A 21,056-nucleotide genomic window follows, 5' to 3' on the forward strand; every position below is an offset into this window, starting at 1 on the left:
GAGTACACACAGCTGAATGACAATGACCCTCTTCATATTGCTTTAGATTCTGTTTCTCTGTCTGGAGCCTTGGAGAGGTTTGCATGCATACATATGTATGACTTATGCTTATGTTTTATGTATTGTCTTGGTTTCTGCTAGCCTTCACCATCCACCACTGATTATGCATTGGTGTGGAACAGCACACACCAGAAGTGAACGCCCTAATATTATCTCAGAGCAACCTAAGTTCATCTATCGTCTTTTTCGTCTTTAGAGCGGGAGCAGGACCAGAGTTTGTGAATAATGTTGCTTTGCACGGGAAGCCCTCCTCAGAGTGTAGAAATTCTCTAGAACACTCCAGACCAGCACACTATCTTCTCAGGCACACTCCAGACCTGTAGCTCTTGATCTGCTGTGGCGTTAGCCACATGTAGGCGGTACCTCATCAAGGGTGGAGTTGCATAAGCTTGCAGTTCAGCTAACCTGGCCCGAGGCCTTACACTATCGAACTTCGATGCACACCTCCTCCATTTGGCCTGCATCTCTGAATGCCTGCTCATAGTAAGAGCTGCATGTACAAATTATGGCCCTGTCCCTGCAAGCTGTGTTGGCTTCTCTGACTGAATGCACCAATCTGCGCCTCAGATAAAATTTGGTACCCCGGAGAATTTCTCAGGCCGGCTACGTCAGCCCCACCAGTCAATTTAGAAAAAAACGCTGTGCTTCACTCTATGCTGTCCATCTCCATGACAGGCTTTGACGAAAGCTTTCCATGGATTTCAGTGGGCCCACGGAGAGAGCTGCACCCAGTATGGAATTGCTCTTACACAGTCACTCAAATCGATTACTATAGCAACTAGAATGAGGTTAGCTTCTTGGCAGTTGAGCACAAACTCAATAATGTGAGTTATTTTACAAAAACAAAGTTTATAAAAAACTTCGTAAACTAGACTGTATATAAACTGTATAATTACCCCTATTATTGGCAAACATGCAAAAGCATTTGTATATTTTATGAAGTATATCTAAATAGTAAGTTTTTAAAGCACATTTTTAAAATTTGCAGCACTGAAATGGTTTAACAATTAGCTAGTCAGTTTACCGTTACGTCACAAATTCACCTGGGATTGCATGACTTTATTAAGATCAGCATATTTAGTCCTAGGCTGAAAAAAAACTGTGAACCTGTGCTCTTGCTCTCTCTCTCTCTCTCTCTGACTGAATGGCACTGTTTATGTATTCAGTGTGTGGAGGACAGGAGTATGATTTATGGGGTGGCAAGGGAGCTGGGGCAGGCCATGTTAATGAGAGTTTTAGCAGGGCTCTGAGGAAAGCTTTGTGCTCCTCTACCTCTGGGCTCCTCACCATCCGGCTGCCCGCATGACCTACATTAACATGAGTCAAGTTTGGCTCACCTATCCACCCAGACAGCAAGGCTAATCCAACGTGATAAAGCCCTGTGTCTGCCCCATGCAGGCTGCACAGCACTATATATGGAATGGCTGGTCTTCTCTTGCAAAAAATAAAATTTTTTAATTTTCTGTTGTTTTTTCTTTTTTGGGGGGTTCACATATAAAAACTAGGCAAGGCCATGTGCTTTTATATGTTCCACACTCAGCAATTAATGATCAGTAATTATTATAATCATGAAATTGGGGTGAATGTAATGGAATATTGCACTGGTGGGTGAGGAACGATTAACAGTGTCGTGATGTTCAGAATGTGTGTTGATATAAATTGCATAGTGATAATGTTTTATAGTGGCATTTTAAGGGTCTGTAAGCTGTCGCTTATATTCATTTCACATTCTGAGACTTGAATCTACAAAGGTATTACATAAATTATGCAACCTTTGCTAATGCATGCAGAACTGGAGTGAATACTGTTCTGTTGTCACTCACTTTTGAGTCTATAAAAGCCCTAAATAATAGCGTTACTTTGCATAGATTAAAACCTCAGTGGAAGTAATTATGGTATAAATATCTTAAAGTGACAGGTGCTAGGATCATGGCATTCTGGTATCTAGGTTGTACTGCAGTTACAGACTGAATGACTGACCTGGAGTCTTTGCCCACCTCTATTTCTGCTGTTAACATTTACGGGGAAGTTCATGGACAAACTTTATATAGCAATGCAGACTAAAACCTAATAAACTAGTCACCAGCTTGAGCCCTATTCACAAAATCCCCTGGATCCAGGAGTGCAAATGAAAGACTGCGAGGTGCAGACAGGTCAGTTTGCATGTAGATTTGTAGTCACTTTGTCCTCTGGAGTGGAAGGGGGTGAGGCAGAAGTCAGGAGACAGGTGGATGGTGATGACCACAGCTCTAATGGCTCACACATCCCTGGGCCAAGCCTGTTTGTCATGCTGCCCAGGATGAGACGTGAGGGGTCAGTCTACTGAGAGCCCTACTGACACAGCTTTATTCTGACTAATGCAACTCGCTGTAGGACCTGAGCACCCTGCTGCTGTAGCCTACTCAGCAACCCACACACCAGTCAGTGTAGGACAGTTATGCATAGGCCCAGCGTCGGCGTACATCCGGCATTGGCGTTTAGTACTGCCCCCTGTGTGATTACATTGCATTTATGTGATCACAATAGACACAGTGAGCCACTACTTTCACACTGTAGGATGCAGTGGACTCCATGCGAGAGGCTTGAAGGTGAGCGGCGTGTTTGCGTAAATGCCATGGTTTAATTGGCAACAGTCATTTCAAATTAATTACCTGGTTTATAGGCGATGCCTGGCAGAGATGAGCAGTTTGTTAGCAGCCGCTTCTAGGTGCCATCTCTATAATGTAATTTATGTGGAACTGGATATTTTCTCCCTGCTGATAAATAGACAAAGTCACTTCCACAGTCTTCATTCATCTACCCTTAAGCAAGAAGGATTTTGGCCAAGGAGCACTCAGTGTTAATATGTTGATATGGTCATTTCGGGCTTGAGAATAAAGTACATTACCTTCACAGTAGTGTGGTGTTGAACAGATTATTAATCATTAGAATTCTCTAAAAGAGTTAATGAAGGTCAAAGTCCACCTCTACAGATTGGGCTGGTTGAACTTGGTGTGACTGCTCATGTGACTGATGGTAGCCTGCTGGAAGCTCAAACTACAGATTCTACAGATTTGAATCCAAACAAGGGAGGCATAATTGCATTCTGAGAAGCTGAGGTGTCAAACTGTGACAGTTTGTGTGAGAGTGACTCTCTCTTAAAAAGTGTCATTCTCAAGAGTCTTTCGTTGTGATTCAGCACATTTTGTCCTTCCTCTGTTTTGTCAAGGGAGCATAATAGATTTCTCAAATGAAGTGTTTAGTTCGAGGTTCAGTATCGGTAGTATCGTGCGCACGGGCTGCCTCAATTAAGCCAAGGAGAGACTCGCCATAATTACTCATTTTATTGGTTGCAAAGACAGAACAAACATGGCTAGTGCCAATGCAGTCGACAGATTGCAAGATCTTTCTGCTTTGCTATTCTATGCTTCTCACAAAATTAAGATAGGGATCGCTGGTACATTTATAATGTATGTCAAAAGAGTAGTTTGATGTTCAGAGCTCCAACTATATATTTTACATTTAAATAAATATCATTCAAATTATGGCTGATCTATAGTATCAGTCTGTGGTGAATTATTAATGTAGGTAATGGACATTTTCTAAGATGCTCTTTAAAACTATTCAAGCATGAATTTGAGAAGATTATATATCGGTGTATAAAGCATTCGATACCATTCGACTCTGGAATAATAAAACTGAAACGGGATGGCCATTATGTTGATTCCCTGTGTATCTTCTCGCACCGACAACCAACAAGTAGTTCCTTTACAAGCTTAAACAAGTCCATAATACTTTTCTTAGAATATGGCACAAAGATAATGACACACAGTTCTCCGGTGGACAACTCTGCTAGATATCAATATTCCTTTGTAAAAAGAAATACACCATTACCATCCCAAACTGAAATTACACCGTGATATGAATTTGAGGCTGGCCTGCCTGTCCTGGCTCTCAGGGGGAACTTGCTGTGGTGTCTTACTGAAACAATAAGCCACCACGTAGTCCGGGGTCTCTTTTTATAGAATGATGATGTCTACGTGGCTCCATGAAAACTGCCTGCTTTGGATCAGAGTCTACAGAGGTTGTGTGGACTTCTATAGACATACAGTATATCAAAGCTGTACACATAGTATCACATGTGCCTAATATTATATTTGAATATTTATAACCTGAATATTATTTATAACCCGACTGAAGCAGGATGTGAATTTTCTTGAAAGCAAACTGTGACATGGTAAATGGAAATGGTATTACTGGAATTGAATTGGGTATTCATTTCCCAGTGCAATAGTGATCATGTGCACTTTAGACATTCAGAGTACTAATAATACTTAATGTTAAAATAATAAGTTTTATGTTAAGATTATTATGCCACAGGAAAGCTTCTTGCTAGATTTAAGTTCTGGACTTAATGGACTCTTAATTGGATGCCGCCATTTCTCTTCATGTCTCTGCATGATGTAAGCACACTAGAGCATTAGCAGTCTGAGAGCATGTCTGAGAGCTCATTCTGTGATGGAACAGGACAGTCAGTTGTCCTGTCTTCATTTCTGTGCACTCAGTGACCTTTGCAATCACATCTCACTAGATAAACAGCTATATGGCGATGACTTTGCATGATTGGAGGTGCAAGTTTCACCAGATAAGATCCCACATCATGGGTATTTATATTTAGTCATAATTTGCAGCACACAAATGGCTGTGTTGATTGTCTATGGATTGCGGCTGGCAGTTCCCCAGCCCTGCTACTGAACAAATGACCAAGCAACACACGTGGACTCGTTCTTTTCATACCAGGCACAGGATAATGGGTATTGAAGCACACTTCAGTGTGCCAGCATAGCAAGGAGACTCGCTTTCACTTTCTCCTTGAAAATATCACTTTTTATATTATTTTTATATCTTGTAATATCATTTTATTTGAATAAAATAGCAAAATAAACCTTTAGGTTTAATAATCTCAGAATAATAAGGATATCACATCCGTCTTGCATATATGTTAGCTGGACATCAAAAATGAAATCAATCAGGTGGTACATAAATAATTCATTTAAAAAGCCATTTCAGAGCCCCTGTTGGATGATGCCAAACAATCCAAAAATGTCCATGTGTCGTTGCAGTTCATTTACAATTACGGCATTTAGCAGACGCTCTTATCCAGAGCGACTTACAAAAGTGCTTTGTCATTTACTCATAGAATACATCCTAGCCAGTACAGTAGGTTAGAGTCCAAGATACCAATTAACTAAAATACTGTTGAAATACAGGAATCAATGCTGATACCTAGAAGTGCAAAATACATCTGAGACAATCAGTGCAATAAACAATAAGTGCTAAAATTTGTTACTCCACAAAGGAGCAGTCAGCATCAGTGTAATAAATAATACCCTACAATATGTTTCAGTTAGTCAACATAGGAGCAGGGTCAGTGGTCATTTATTTTCCACAAATAAATGGGACTTGAGTCTGCATTTGAATGACGAAAGTTTGTTCTACCATCTAGGAGCCAGGACAGAGAATCTCGATGCTTGTCTTCCATCAGACTTGAAGCATAGTATTTCAAGCCGAGCCATACTTGAGGTTCGAAGTACTCGAGGTATGGATTGGGCTTTGACCGTTGACATCATGCATGGAGGGGCTGGTCCATTTTTGGCTTTGTAGGCAAGCATCCAGGTTTTAAATCTGATGCAGGCAGGTACTGGAAGCCAGTGAAGGGAGCACAGCAGCGGCGTGACGTGCGAACTTCGGAAGACTGAAGACCAGTTGTACTGCTGCATTCTGGACAAGTTGAAGAGGTCTGATGGCTCTTAGTGGAAGACGAGCAAGTAGCGAGTTGCAGTAGCCTGTCTTTGAGATGAAAAGAGACTGCACAAGTACCTGGGCAGCTTCCTGCGAGAGAAAGGGCCGAATCCTTCGTAGGTTACAAAGGGGAAAAATGGTTCCCAAAAAGATCTACACTGTGATGTCAAGTAGAGCTTTCAATGTCTTTCAAAATTTTTTAACCCTTCGAATTGACCATTTAGTATTGCTATGTTCAAGGGGCGACAATAAACATCTATTTCATCTCTTTAAAACTCTGGATTACAAGTTCTACGTTGTAAGACCAATCACCAGTATAGTTCATTACGTTTCAGGCAAGTAAGGGAATTGACTAATTTTCTGAGTGAACACCAATTATGTGATCAGGTGACATAGCTGATATAAGGCACATATGAAGCTGTGCTAGACAAGCATTTCAAATATCTCTCCTTTAAGACAGCTCACTCTCATTAACGTGTGTTCATGAAATCCGTTAGGTGCTCAACAGACACTGTAAAAGCATAGAAGTCTGAGCGGAGATTTTAATAAAAGCTACTCTCTCTGTGCATAGACCATTTCTAGCATAATTACTGCTCGGGTTTGCTTACCCAAACAACAGTCCCCCGGGCAAGGAGAGGGGAATACAGTCTTTGGCTGACCGTGGAAATAAACAATACTTTAGAATAAATAGTATCTGTTACCTTTATTGCTTTGTATATTTTCTTTTACTGGAATACTAACTGCCCAGTTTTGTATAAACGTACATGTGCAGTCCGCGGCGTAAAAGGTTTAAGGTGCTTTGTGAATAGCAGCATAACATTTAAGCTTATGACAATAATCAGCACGTATGCTTCCTCTGTTAACAGTGGCAGAGGGTGAGGATGTACTTCTGAAAGACTTCAGGGCCTGGAGCTCAGCTGGTCTCTCTGCATGCTAGAGTGCACCAAAGAGCAGGACCATGATAGCATGGCAAATAGCCTCGTCACTGTGATTTACGGTATTGTGAGCCCAATCCTGGATCCACGCCTAGCTTCTTGGTGCCTGATCATCCATCTTTATGAATGAGAAAATGGTTCGCCTAAAGATTCTAAAAGCTCTTAAGTTTACTCTTGCCTATAGGCTACTCCCAGAGCAAACAGAAGCAGTCAGTACTTCTCTTATTGCAAGTCCATAATCCATCCCAAGATGTGTATTCCTTCAAATCTGTTTCAGCCATGAGCAAATATCTCAAAAGCACACTTATCTTTAGCATATTTATCTTCACAAACTTGCATAGCTGCACTCTAAAATCTATATTTGTAAGTAGAAGAGAAGTTATCACCTATTGTGTGCGACCAGAATGAAACCCGGTTGCTTTAAGGGTTGGCTCCATGAACGGATGCACAAACGGATGCAGAGCTTTTCTGACGCTTTTCTGACAGAACACCTAAGGGAGGTGTCATATGTGATTGAGTGCTTGAATATTTAAACGGCCAGCTATGTCACTGAATGACTCAGCCTGCTACGGCAGCTAATTGCACAAAGCCGGCTCCAGTCATTGTTACTGAGTGTATTGTTCACACTGGTCACTCCCCTTCAACTGTATAAATGCATTTTTGCATACATCTCGTACATTACAAGTCAACGTTACATGGGTCCTGCTTAGCCCATAAAATCAAAGCAACTGCGCTAACATATGCATTCTTACATGAATATTATTTCGGTTATATAAATAATATGGTGCCAAACCTATGCTGTAGTACTGGGCTATATTACCTTGTTGAACTGCAGAACTGCACTCTATGTAGTGCAGGTGGTGTAGTCAGGCAAGGGGACTAAAAGGATAGCATGTTTGAAATGGAAAGCAGAGCTTTTACTACAGGCATAAATTACTGACGACTGACACTCCAAGCCCTTGAATATATGAACTGACCATGCTCACACGTGGGATCAACACTGCTGAAGGACATCAAAGATGGACAAAAAAGGACAATATGGACAAAATATATTTTGAAAATTTGTCTGATTAATTTAAGTTGCAGTTGTATCCCACAAGTTAACATCTGAATGTTTATCCACATCATATCAAACCGAGCATAGGCAGTTTGTCCCTACATGAAGAAAATCACATGGAATGTGCTGCTTCTTGACTTTTGAACTGGAACTATGGTGCTAATGTAACTAACAAATGTGGGAAACTCATTTCCAGAGAGTCTTGGAACCACATGCTTGAATCATCGCACATTCACCTCAGAAGACACATACAAATTTGCACACACAGGGTCATAAAATATTTTTAAAAAATAAAGAAAGAAAATAAAGAAGGAATCGCTGGATACCGATTCTTTTAATTTGAATTTTTTCACACTACTATTTTAATGTCTAATTTGAATGTTCCTAACTTAAAATCTTGCACAGTGCAGTGGTTCACTTTTTTTCATTTTTCTTTCTTATTGGCATTCATGTCATCCACTGCAGTGCAGCAGTGGAAATTCCATGGACATGTCTCAATATGACATTTAACATGGTTGACTTCACCATGGTTAAAAATGAGAGGAGGGAAAATGACTACAAAAGTGGGCTAATGTGACGACTCGTGCACACTGTATGCTTGGTGCTGATCCTGCTGTTGCATCGCCCACTCCAGCGTGCATTTAGTGACTTTCTCATCCCGTTGGGACCTCGAGCACCAACAGAGCACTTCTTCATATTTCAGCACAGCTGACCTCTGCCTATTAAACACTACTGGCATGGAATGGCAGTTAGGTCTATGCTTTTGCTTCGGCCTGGGCATTAATAGCACATTGTCTGCCAGGTCCCTGTGCATCCTGAAACAGAGACAATATCTGGTTTTATGGGCATAATGGCATAGATCTTTAATCCCACAGGCCTGGTTCTCTGTTACTTCCTGTAAGAACAAAATCCCTAAAGCGGGCCAGACTGGGGAGCTCGTCACAGTTGGACCAGAGACTACTAAATGGCTTAGTGCTAGAATAGTTCAGTGATGATTATAATATAATTTATTGTACGTGGCTTAATTTCGTATTCGCTGTAATGTTTATGGAATTTGGCAGATGCTCTTATCCAGAGCAACCAATGCCTGGAACTGCCAAACTATACCCAAGACCGCTAGCTCTATATTCATGGTACAACTCTGACTGTGACCCAGCTCTGTCTATAGTAAGCTGAAGTTAGGTGTTTAAATAATTTGCTAAATTTCAAAAGCATACCATTAGTAGTTCTTAGGGTCATACAATATATAGAGGCTAGTTATTAATAAGGAACTGTTGAATGTTTGACATTTTATTTTCACTAGAAAGAAGAGGCACTGTCTTCACTGATCATGGATAGATAATGTAATTTGGTTCTGATGGATAAGATGATTACACTGCCCATCTTTGAAATGACTGCAAATGATGGGGCTATTTGTGATTGTCATCTCCATGAAAGATAATACCATTATTAATCTACAAAGAAGGTGTCTAAGTGATTGATCAGATGTCAACAGTTTGTCATGATTTCTTTTTATTCTAAAAAAAAAAGATTAAGAGAAATGCTGACCAAGTAAAACAGTTGTTGTTTTTTTAGAAAAACACAATCTCCTGCAGGCATCATTTAAACCTCAGTAGCTCAGCAAGCTTGTTCCATTTGCATATGTATATATTTTTCTTTTTCTATTTGGAGTGAAGTCTTGCCCCTGCAGGTTTATGTCATTTTATAAACCCCATGGTCTGCTGGGAGTGCTCATGCTTGTCATATTTCCTCTAGCCCATTTTTAGAGACCTCCTTCACAATGTCGCAAGTATTCTGGTCTGGACATACCAGGCATGACATCCCCTTGAAAAAAGGGCATTCAGAGGAGAATTTTCACTTGCATTGATCATGCACTGCAAAAAATGAAGAATGTAATGTTGATCCAGCCCTGCGTCTGGCTTCATTAGCATGCTGAGATGTAAAGCGCAGATTTCATTTTTGTTACGTGTCCCCGTAGTGCAGGTGCCACAGCATGGGGCTGAGATGATGCAGATGGCAGTACATCCTTCACTTTAGCCTGTAGCCAGAAGAAGGCTCTTGCATCTCTCTCAGATATTAAGTTCTAAGCTGACCTTGTTGCTGTTCCCAGTCTGGATGTGCGTTTTTACCCAGCAGAGATATTAATAACTGGATCGATAAACCCTGCAGATGCTATGCCCGCTGTGAAATGATACACCAGGCATGCATGCATCTTTTCGGACATTACCTTTTTTTTTTTTTTTTTTACTTTAATAGATAAGAATCCCTTTTATCACTCTTTTAAACCCTTTTACTCCACTTTATATTCCACTTTATATTTGGAACTTGATATCTGATAGCTTCATAAAACAATTCAGATTTTATTAACTATATGTCACATTGAATGCATCTCCAACTTTAAAACCGTCAGGCTTCCAAGCACACTGAATCTTCAGTTCATAAATCCATAGCATTTTGTGGTCTTGGTAAGAACATAAACATGTTTGTTTGTGGTAGTACTATAGTATTGAAAGTGGTTAGTCTGCTTTGATTTATGTCTTTACTGCATTCCAGAATATGTTTGGTTGTACATCAGATCATATTAATAATAATCTGCTAAACCAGATAAAATGGTATGCCTGTGGTGCCTCATTCCACCCCACCCTATTCTCACCCCAAATTTCATTCACAGTCAGGAAATTCTGGCATCTTGATATCAAGCAGGTGACTGGGCTGATTCTATTACTGAGAAGTATGCCCTCTTTAGGTGGATAGTCAAATTGTTGCTTTTTTTTTTTTTTTTTTTTTTTTTGGTGTATAGAGTAAATAATACACTTTTACTTTGGCCCACAAGCAATTACTGGTTTTTCATCAAAGATTTTAAATCATCATCCGGATTATTGGTTTGAAGTGTTTTAAATGTAGAAATATTTCCTCTAGTGTAATGTCAGCAGCCGTTAGATTACAGTGTTAAATTACAGTGGCCCTTTGATGAGTATACTTGTCTGTGGTTTTAAGATGGGGAGGGAGGGCGCAGAAAACATGGCTCTAAGCGTCAACGTTCCTCTGTTGTGACATCATCTGACAGACTGTTGACTGAGAGAATGGAAAATTACAAAATCCCGGGAGCATATTCATCTAATATTATGTCTTTCCGGCTACCGGCTAGCTGTGTAGTCATTCTCCGCTGCACAGCCTTTGATAGTGTATGCTAGTTTCAGGTCTTGGTGGAAGAGCTTGCTGCGCTTTGAAGCACACCCACCCGTACTTGGTATCCACCTGCGGAGTCATCTCCAAAATGCAAAGTGGAAAAAAATTGAGGTTGGCATCACTCACTGCCTCTGAGGCCCAGCTAATGCATGCATGAGAAGCTCCGGGAGTGCCGAAGCTTTCCAACAACCCGCTTTATTCCCCAGTGCCAGAACTGGAAAAATGCTTTCGGATGCAGGAAGCTGCTCTCCCCCCGCAAGGCCGTTGTGCTGAATTTATGGCCTCTGTTATGATATGCTTTAATGCTCAAAGCAAACTGTACAAACAGAAAACTGACTTTGGCCAGGCGTGTACAGGGGACACTTGGAATAACAGAGCAGCAGCAGGACCTTGGAAGCCTGCGAGAGCAGGCAGGGCAGGTCACATCCGGTTTGTGTCTGCCTGCAAACTTGGCCTTATTCTGCCTTCTGGGAAATGTGGAAAAATGCCCAGCAGGGAACATCTATAATAGTAATAAGTAAAGTATTTTATTAAAATGTGAATCAAACATTCATTGCTACATAGAAAGGAATATTTAAACTGACTCTTAACATTTAGCTTTGCTTTGACAGTCTATGATGTAGAAACATCAAAGTTTTTTGTATTTCCCCTATTAAGCAAATGTTGGTGGTCTGATATTTAACATAATTGCTATGTAAGCAGTCAGGGACTGGCTCCTGTTCAGTCACTGGATATAGATCATCCAATAACTAACAACTCATTCAACAGTGTACACACTGTTGTATGAAGTGGAGAGTTTAATACATCTTATTTTACTACCAACACCACAGCCAGCGATGCTCATAGTATGTGATGCTCACTGGCCATATCACAGTTTCGCAATTTCAACATCCACTCTGTTGAGGTAGTCTGACATACATACATCCAGTATCATAAAATATATAACCAGCCAGCATCTTCCAAAAGCAGTGTTTCTACAACTCCTGCCACTAATTGCATTTTAGACTCATATATGGCACTAATGTGGAATGAAATGAGGCTTTGCGGGAATCAATATGTGAAAAAGTTACACTAATTGGTTGGGTAATGGCCCCCTGTATTGATTATATCTGATAATCTGGCGACAGTGTTTCCAGCTGTTAGAAAATTAGCTGTAGTTCACAATAATAACCATATTAAATGGCATATGCATCATATATCAGAGAACATGTGAACATATTTTAAAGGACATTTTTATGATACTGGATGTGTGTGTGTCAGTCATGTGTCAATTTACCGAACCACCGTGTACACTCAATGACCCTTTGATGAGTTGATTTCTTTGTCTTTGGGCTGTGAAATTTAAGGCAGGGCTATCACTGCACTAAACCTCTTTGAAAGCTATTGTAGTCAGGCAGCAGAGACTGGCAGGCGTGCCACGCTGGTTTTTCTTGTGCTATCTGCCACAGTAATCACCTGTAAACAAACATCTGCAGATGAAGAGCAATATTCCATAAGATTGTGATGTGGTTTTCTTTTGTGATGTGGTTTCAGGACATGCAGTCTTAATAGTGTTACAATGATGGTAAAGTGGAAAAATGCATCATCATTGTAATGGGAAATGGTGTGGAAAGCTATGAGGACAAAGGAACTCCCAGGGAATCCAACATCCTGGCTACAGTATAGGACCCAAATGTAACAGTACAGAAGGCAGTTTTGACACTGTGCATTGCTTTAACACAAATAGGACCTAAATAATGTGTGGTAACAAGAGCTCCTCCATTCTTTTTCCTTTCAGAGCAGAAATAGATTTCAGGTAAAAACGGCAAGTGGCATGTTTATTTAATCACGCACAAGAGCGATGTGCTGCAATTCAATCAATAATGCTGCAAAGGCATATCTTTGAAAAACTGTATTAAGACACATATTTGAGGAAGGTCTTAATGATGTGTTTCTTAAATAGGAAGGACTGTAATACTTGACATTTACATTTTTTTTTTTTATATTCAGACAACAACATTCTCCCGCAGTGAAAAGGGTTGTCTAGGTGCCTTAGTTTGTGTACTGTGAACAGAGAAATGATGAATAAATGTTTTGGCTGCTCCGTTGCGTGGGTGTATGTGCCTAAAGCACTGAGAGTTCAACAATAAATCAGCCTCACTGCCTGTTCTTATTTTTAATGCATTTGGTGTCATGTCTTCAATGACAAATAAACACTGATATACCCATGTGCCATTTTGTTTATGCTGTGTGAAAGATTGTGTAGTGTAGAGCAGTTAGCGTGAACTATCTGATACAACTGTGCAGACCAAAGCATAAGCCAGCAAGTCATACTGACAGCAGTGACCTTCAGACTATCTATTGGAAAAAGCAGCTGGAACATTTATGGATTTTTCTCAACTGTGGAAGGTTAATGGTAGGATCTTTAAGACAACACAAATGTGGCCATTAGCGGTATATACAATCAGGACTCTAATGTAATGCTATTGTAATGCCTACTGTAATGCTTTGATGATTAATATTCCAGGGCTTTTGCCAGTGCTGTGGTTTTCTAGAACTCATGTTTGAAAACTGTCATTTCAACATTGGTGCGAGGATCTGTAAAGACCAGACTACAGTGATGTATGGGGCTACACAACCACTGTCACATCGCATAAACGTAGCTCTTCATTTAGTAGTGAGCACATCGTATGTATGAGTGACACAATTCTCTCGATGTTTCTCTTTTAATTTATGCTTCCACGAAGGTCAGATTGAAAACCTTGACGTTCTGACCGCTCTGTAAAAATCGCAACCTTTCACAAATCAAAGCTACCTAAGAATCACTGGCAAGGATCTTCTTAGGTTTCAACTTCTGAAAACCGTATATGCAAAAATAGTATCAGCTATTCGGTCGTATCAAGTAATGCCAAACAGCCAGCAGTGCACACACCCTTCTTATTTGGGAGAATATAAATGGATGAGACTAACCACGGGGGGAGGCATAGATGTGCAAATGAGCCTGCTGTGCTTTCCTGCTTAGAAACTGTAAAGCCATAAGGGGCAAGAAGAGTGCAGAGTTTAATGCACTACGAATGCACCATAGAAGGATGAGGAAAAACCTTAGGATCATAAAATATGGTCTGATGAGAAACTGGGCTTATTGTCTGTAATTTTGTGGATATTGTCATGCCAGTCTTGGGTTAAAACAAGGAAATCTTCAATTCACAATGAAGATGGTTGGGGGGCCAATAGTAACATAAGGTAGTGTCTGTCATGTTTCTCGTATAAGATTTGCTGAATAGGTAGATTTAACAGAAGGTCTGGCTCATCATGGTTGGTGTGCCCAGGCTTTGCGCTAGCCGTTATTCGTCTGTCATATGTTCAAAAGTCTCGTGGTTATATTTCTGTAAGGTTGGATTTTTGGCTTCTGGTTTAACAAAACCACAATCAGAAGAATAAAGTAGATCAGGGCTCCATATTTAAGAACTATTTTGTATGACACCTGGTTTCTGAATTGTATTTGTAAAATATTACAGTTCTCTTATTTCTTCATTCAGTTACCTTGAGATCACTTGCTGTAGCATTGATGTTTGGGTAATTCTCTAATAAGTAATAATTCCATTTGTTCCAGGCTTCAGTTACTTAAAACTTATCTTGTTCAATACTGGCAGCCAAAAGCATAGCACTAGTCCTTAGCTTGAAAAAGTGTGTGAGTGTGTGTGTGGGAAGGGGCGGGGGGGGGGGGGGGGGGGGTGCTTGCTAATGTCTGGTACACTGGTGTGAGAATGGAAGAATTACTCTCCAGTGAAGGAATGTCTCGAGCATGACCTCACCCCTCCCAAAAAGGACTCAAAAGCCACAATCCCTAATCTTCAATCACAAGAAACAAAGAAATAGCCCAAGAACAGAAATGTTCTTTTTCCTTGGTATATCATCATTGAATCATCCCAGGACCTCGACAGAGCATAACAATGTTACGACTGCATGCTCTTTTTACTGTAGATATTTGTCTTATTTATGTCAGTTTTGATTTATGGTTTCCATTTGAGATTTCTTGGAATATGCAAAAATGATGTACTTAGGCTATCTACAGATGCAGTTTACAGAGACCTGGGCCAGACTTATGTAAAGGACAACTACTGCTGGCAACAGCTGTGTTGCTTTCTTTTTGTCATCATGAAACTACTATTTCGTATAAAAAAATCAGTCCTATAGGTACATGTTGCGGCCTTGACGTCAAAGCTGAAGAGACACAGCTGGAGTTTGATGGAACTGGTATGAATGCCTCGGTGAGTGATGCTTGTGTGCTGAAGTTCAGGAACGGGATGGCTACTTTTGACGAATCGGCTCCGGGCCGGCTCCAGCACCCCCCTCTCGGTGATGTAGAGCATCTTGTTTACAAAAGGGAGTGTGTGCACTTAAAATGATGAGCTGCAGAGAGAACAGGAGGTGAATTACTGAGCTGCTTTCCAGGCCACAGCAGAAGTGGTTTGTCCCTAGAATATCAATATAGTTCTCAGGGATTCTGGATTTTCAGACCTGGTACACTTACATGTCATGTTTCAAACAGTATAGCAATAATATTAAAAATAAGATTTTTCCATGCAACATAGAAAGGGACCATACCTTACACTGTTCAGTTATTCATAAGTTTAGTTTTGCCTTTCTGTTGCTTATTATGCAGAATATTGATTAGCTACACCTGTTCTTGGTTTAATTAGAGTATTTAAGCAGCTATCCACTTTCTCTTTGTGAGTTATTGCCATGTTTTCATTGCCTTACATTGGCATTGTTCTGGGAAGTGTATTACTACAATGTACATATTCCATAGTGCTTATATATTACAATTTTTTTTTAATAATCAAAATGTAGCTTATGGCTCTAAGACTCCTTTTTTTTCAGGATATGCGACTGTTTTACTGTTAGGGTTAGAAAATGTAAACATCTGAACAATTTGGGTTAGGCAGTTTTAACGGACTGTAATTGGCAAATTGTCAACTCCTTATGTCAAATGACCTTATTGAGTGCACTAAAGCTCATAGGTGTTTTATGCTTGCAAATTTCAGGCTAGCTGAACCTAAATATGAATGATAAAATGATCAAACTATAAAATCATTATAGCCTTGTGTGAGAGAGCAGCCTATATCAATAGAAGAGTGATATTTGCTCCTTTTGAGTCACAATTGTCCACAATGCTCGCCTCCCGTGAGTCACGGGGTTTAGCCAGCCATGTGATTTGGGAGGATATGTTTGTGGTCATGCCGGCACATACCTGTACCTCGTCTTGTTTGTGTATTTAAACCCTTTTAGTGTGTGCAGTATCGTTGGTCATTGTCGATGTAGCGTGTGAATTGTAGTTCTATGTATCAGTCTATGTTTGTGTAATATGGTGTTAAATGTTAGAAGTGTTTAGTGTGCTTGTGTTCATTGTTTGTGTTTATACGTGAGTGCCACTTTAGTCCTCTATGTTTTATGTTAGTAAATGTTCGTCCACGTCAACAAGTTTTAAAGTTTATTAAATCTTTCCTGTCCAAAGTTTAATGGCGACTTTGCCCCTGAGTCTGTTCATGCCCCCCACCAGAACACTTTTGGATGAGAAGTTACATGTAAAATTAGTTGATTCTGTGGATGAGATCAGACACTTTGGATTAGACACTTAAGAACAAATGACTGAAAGTTTAAAACTATATGATCAGACTCAGACTGGCTTCTCAACTTTAAGCATCTCTCTTGCCGTTGGCTGGGAGTGCCAGGACCTGCCTGGTGAGCTCTAAGGCGTAACATGCCTCCTGGGTAACCGCTGGGGTGAAACATGCCTCCTGGGTACGCTCTGGGCTGCAAGTTGCCTCCTAGGTGAGCTCCGGGGCGCAAGATGCATCTTAGTTGAGTTCTGAGCTGTAACATGCCTCCTGGGTAGGTTCTGGGCCATAACAAGCCTACATTAGGCACTCAAACCTGTTTCTCTGATGGAGTCTAGCCAGCCGTTTGTGCAGGCAGTCGTCAACGTTATGTCAGTCTACAGAGAGGTGCGGAAAATTAGTTGGGACAGCAGGGCTCACTTCATCCTTTGACGAGCTAGTCATTCTGTGACTTGGACACAAGAGCAAGACGCAAGTGTGAGCAGTAATAAAGGTTGACAAAACCGGAACAGACATACAACACCAGCATGCACACATTAGGAAGTCCAATAACTGACACGAGAGTTAGGAACAGAGTGGAATTTATACAGAAGGAAATTACAGGCAAACAAAGCATGGGTGGAAGATGTGAGTGATAACACATAAAGAGGAAATGACGGACACCTGAACGGCGTGTGGCAAGATGGGAAAACCACAAAGCACATGGAACAGGTATGAAGAAAAGCAAACAGAACCACAAGACAGCCAGCACCATGTGGGGAGTCACACAGCTGAGGGGGGCACTGTTACTAAACTATTGTGACTGGCTCTAAATATCACATATCTACAGGTTTACACAACATGTTAAAATTAAATACCAGTAAAGCCTTTTTTTTCCAAAAAAAAAAGTGATGTATGCATATTAACCCTTTGCAGTAATAGGTTTTATCATGAGTCTTTATATATACTCCACATAATCAAAATGTATCTTCCTGGATTTGTGTCAAATAATTTGTACATATAAGTTTAATATAAAAATTTGTAAACTGAAGCAAAAAAAAAATTAACTCAAAAACAAAAGTTGGAATTAGTTGTCAAATAAACCCCCCTCTGTTTACAAAATCCTGATCTTTGTTTTTATTGCCATCCTTCACTTCCTCACTGCTTGCTTTGCATGCTTGCTCCTGAGTTCTTTCACACCGTTGCTAGTTTTCTTCGTTTACACAGATCAAGCAGAATCTGAGACATTGTCAAAAGGGCAGGTTTAACAGGTCTTAACTCATTGTAACCCATTGTAATTTTCTAGCCTAAATCCATCTCAAATGTGCTCCACTGGTGTCACCTTTCACATCTGCAGATACCTACATTCACACAAGAAAGCACAGCATGTACCTGTCTTCCATTACAATTATAAATCACTATCTACTGTCTATAGGTCTTGCAGTATCAAAGCCTACTGTGGGATGTGTTAGGAGGACAAACCAGAGTGCAACAAGCAACAGACAAGACTCTCACACACTGGTGTAGCTTGTAGTGATTTGTCAGTGAACCTTATCAAGCAAATGGATTGCCTTTTTTTATTTAATAACTAAAAACTGTCAGATTAACCCACTAGTCATAATGTAACATTTTCTATCTAAAAAAAGCTTACATTAGACTGCATAGACTCCGTTATAAAGGTAAGACGGTTATGTGTTTAACAGATCACAGAATAGGATTCCTACATCCTCTAACTGAAAGTTCTCCCTCTCCTTCTCTCTGTGTAGATGCAGCAACTTTTCTATGAAAACTATGAACACAACAAGAAAGGTTTCATTCAAGAACTGCACAGCAGCAAGATTCACAATGCCGTCACTCTGCACCCCAACAAGCAGCCAGCCTACCAGTACAGGCTCCACACATACATGCTCAGCCGGCACATTTCACAGCTGCGCTACCGCACCATCCAGCTGCACCGTGAAATCATCGCGATGAGCCACCTCAGCAACACTGAGGTGCAGTGGGAGGACCAGCAGCTGGGTGTTGCCCCCTCCTACACCCGCTACCGCCCAACCGAACGGGAAGAAATTATCGAGTGGGATTTCCTGACCAATAGGCACCTCTACTCCACCAGAGATAAGAACGTGCCCCAGCAGGGCCTCGGTAACCTGCTGCGCACTGCATTGGACGATGCAGTGCTCCAGGTGATGGAGATGATCAACGAGAACTCCAAAGCACGAGGACGTGTCATTGACTTCAAGCAGATCCAGTATGGCTACAGGAGGGTGAATCCCCTCTATGGGGCTGAGTACATACTGGACCTGCTGCTTCTCTACAAGAGACACAAGGGACGCAAAGTGACCGTACCCGTCCGGAGACACGTGTACCTGCAGCAGTCTTTCAGCCGGCCTTACTTTCAAGAGGTGGAGGAGCTGCAGGCAGCCGAGCTAGCGGAGGCCATCAACAGCGACTCCCAGTCATTTTCCTTCCTGTCTAATTCACTGAAGGTATTCGCCCCATTCCAATTTTCAGAGACCACCAAGGAGATGCGGGAGCACAGCCAAAAGAAGCTCCATATTCTTGTGCCACTTACAGGCCGCTACAACACTTTTGCACGCTTCATGGAAAACTTTGAGAAGGTTTGCCTTATTTCCAACCAGAATGTGAAACTGATTATCATACTTGTAGATAATGGTAACGACCAAGACAGGGACAAACATTTGGAACTGATTTATATTTACCATAACAAATACCCCAAAGCAGATCTGGCAGTGATACCAATGACAGGGGCTTTCTCTAGGGGTCTTGCTCTAGAAATGGGTGCCTCTCAGCTAAATAATAACTCCCTGCTGTTTTTCTGTGATGTGGATCTGATCTTCACTGGCGATGCCCTGCAGCGATGTAGGGACAACACCATTGAAGGGAATCAGGCTTACTTTCCTGTTGTCTTCAGCCAGTATGATCCCAAAATTGTCTACGCTGGAAGCCGTCCAGAAGACAGCAATTTTGTCTTCACCAAGAAGACAGGATTCTGGCGAGATTACGGCTTCGGCATTAGCTGCATATTCAAAAGTGACTGGCTGAAGGCTGGAGGCTTTGACACTTCAATACAAGGCTGGGGAATGGAAGATGTAGACTTGTTCACAAAAATTATCGATTCTGGCTTAAAAGTGTTCCGCTCACCAGAAATTGGTATTGTGCATATCTATCATCCTGTTCACTGCGACGCTAATCTAGAGCCTAAGCAATACAAAATGTGCCTCGGGTCCAAAGCAAGTACATATGCATCCACGATGCAGTTAGCAGAACTGTGGCTTGAAAAACACTTAGGCATAGGATACAACAGAACCTCCTCCTGACATCTATCATTGTCAGTGGAGATTACCTCAGTTCTGCATGAAAGCAGCAAGAGACTGATTGTGTGTGTGTCTAATGTGTAAGCAAATGCGTGAAATTAAAGGTACTTTAAGTTTGTTTGGTGCAACTTCTTAATTGTTTGTGTAGTCAGCTCTTCCACAGCGTCTTCCAAAGGACATTTAGCACCTTGATCGAATATTTCAGGGCTTGCAGGAGAGGTTTTTTTTGGGGTGGGGGGTGGGGTGGGGGGGTATCATTAATGCAACCATTAATTCTGCTGATATACTCAGGAGTTTATTTGACAGCCATCAGTCAGTGTGTTCAATACAGACCTTGTCTTTAATGCTGTAAGTGAAATGCTCTTCAACAGTGTGAAAATGGAAAAAACATCACCACCATATGATAAATAATCAGAAATTAAGACATTTTGATGGGGATAATAATATTGAAAGTACCACAAATGTGCTTTTAAAGGTTTCTCTGAGCAATTGTTCTGAAAAAATTTAATTTTCTAATTTATACTAAGTAAAACTGTAATTCATCTACAGTATTTTTAAAGTGATTGTAGCTTTTATTTTCTTGTTGAACTAGCATAATTACATTAAGGTACTGGCTCCTATCAAACCATTGCTGTTTTCTGTTTCAGATTTTTTTTCTTCAGTTTTTTCCCTGTCTATTTTGTGCAGCTGAAGAACAAAATGAACAAAATATATTTTTTTCATTATTTTGTTTTGTGGCTTGTTTAAGTTGTTGTTGGGAATTAAAATAATCAAAGTGATTATTTATAATTAAAAAATACTGAAATGCGTTGCCTGCTTTTTGTATCGGAATATTTGTGTTTTTTCAACATGTGATGTATCTGGAGGAAATTTTTGTAGTTAATTAAAATCTTGCTCCTATCTGTTACTACAACAGAATTTTGTCTAGCACCTTTCTATAGTTGCCTGTTATAAACTGTATTCAGCAATAATCCAATGAATACTCTACGCTGTGGAAGTGAATTGTACATCACTACTAATCTATGCAACGGATGCTTGACTTGAAGATGAGCAGCGTATTTAAATTAAAACTGCAGAGGATTTTAGACTCACTTTCATATGCATGATAGGTAAAATACAT

The 21,056-nt window shown here is 40.6% G+C and overlaps 1 protein-coding gene across 1 annotated transcript in view; it reads left to right on the forward strand.

Moving 5' to 3' along the window:
* Positions 1 to 20,854, forward strand: part of chsy3 (chondroitin sulfate synthase 3) — a 32,707-nt gene extending 11,853 nt beyond the window's left edge. The window contains exon 3 of the mRNA XM_027016149.3: positions 18,368 to 20,854. Coding sequence (XP_026871950.2) covers positions 18,368 to 19,939 — 1,572 coding nt within the window. The 3' untranslated portion in view covers positions 19,940 to 20,854. The remainder of the gene's footprint in view (positions 1 to 18,367) is intronic.
* Positions 20,855 to 21,056: the final 202 nt, after the last annotated feature.

The sequence above is a fragment of the Electrophorus electricus genome, chromosome 19 (assembly GCF_041902795.1).
Source record: "Electrophorus electricus isolate QZ-2024a chromosome 19, ASM4190279v1, whole genome shotgun sequence".
In the NCBI taxonomy this organism is placed as follows: Eukaryota; Metazoa; Chordata; class Actinopteri; order Gymnotiformes; family Gymnotidae; genus Electrophorus; species Electrophorus electricus.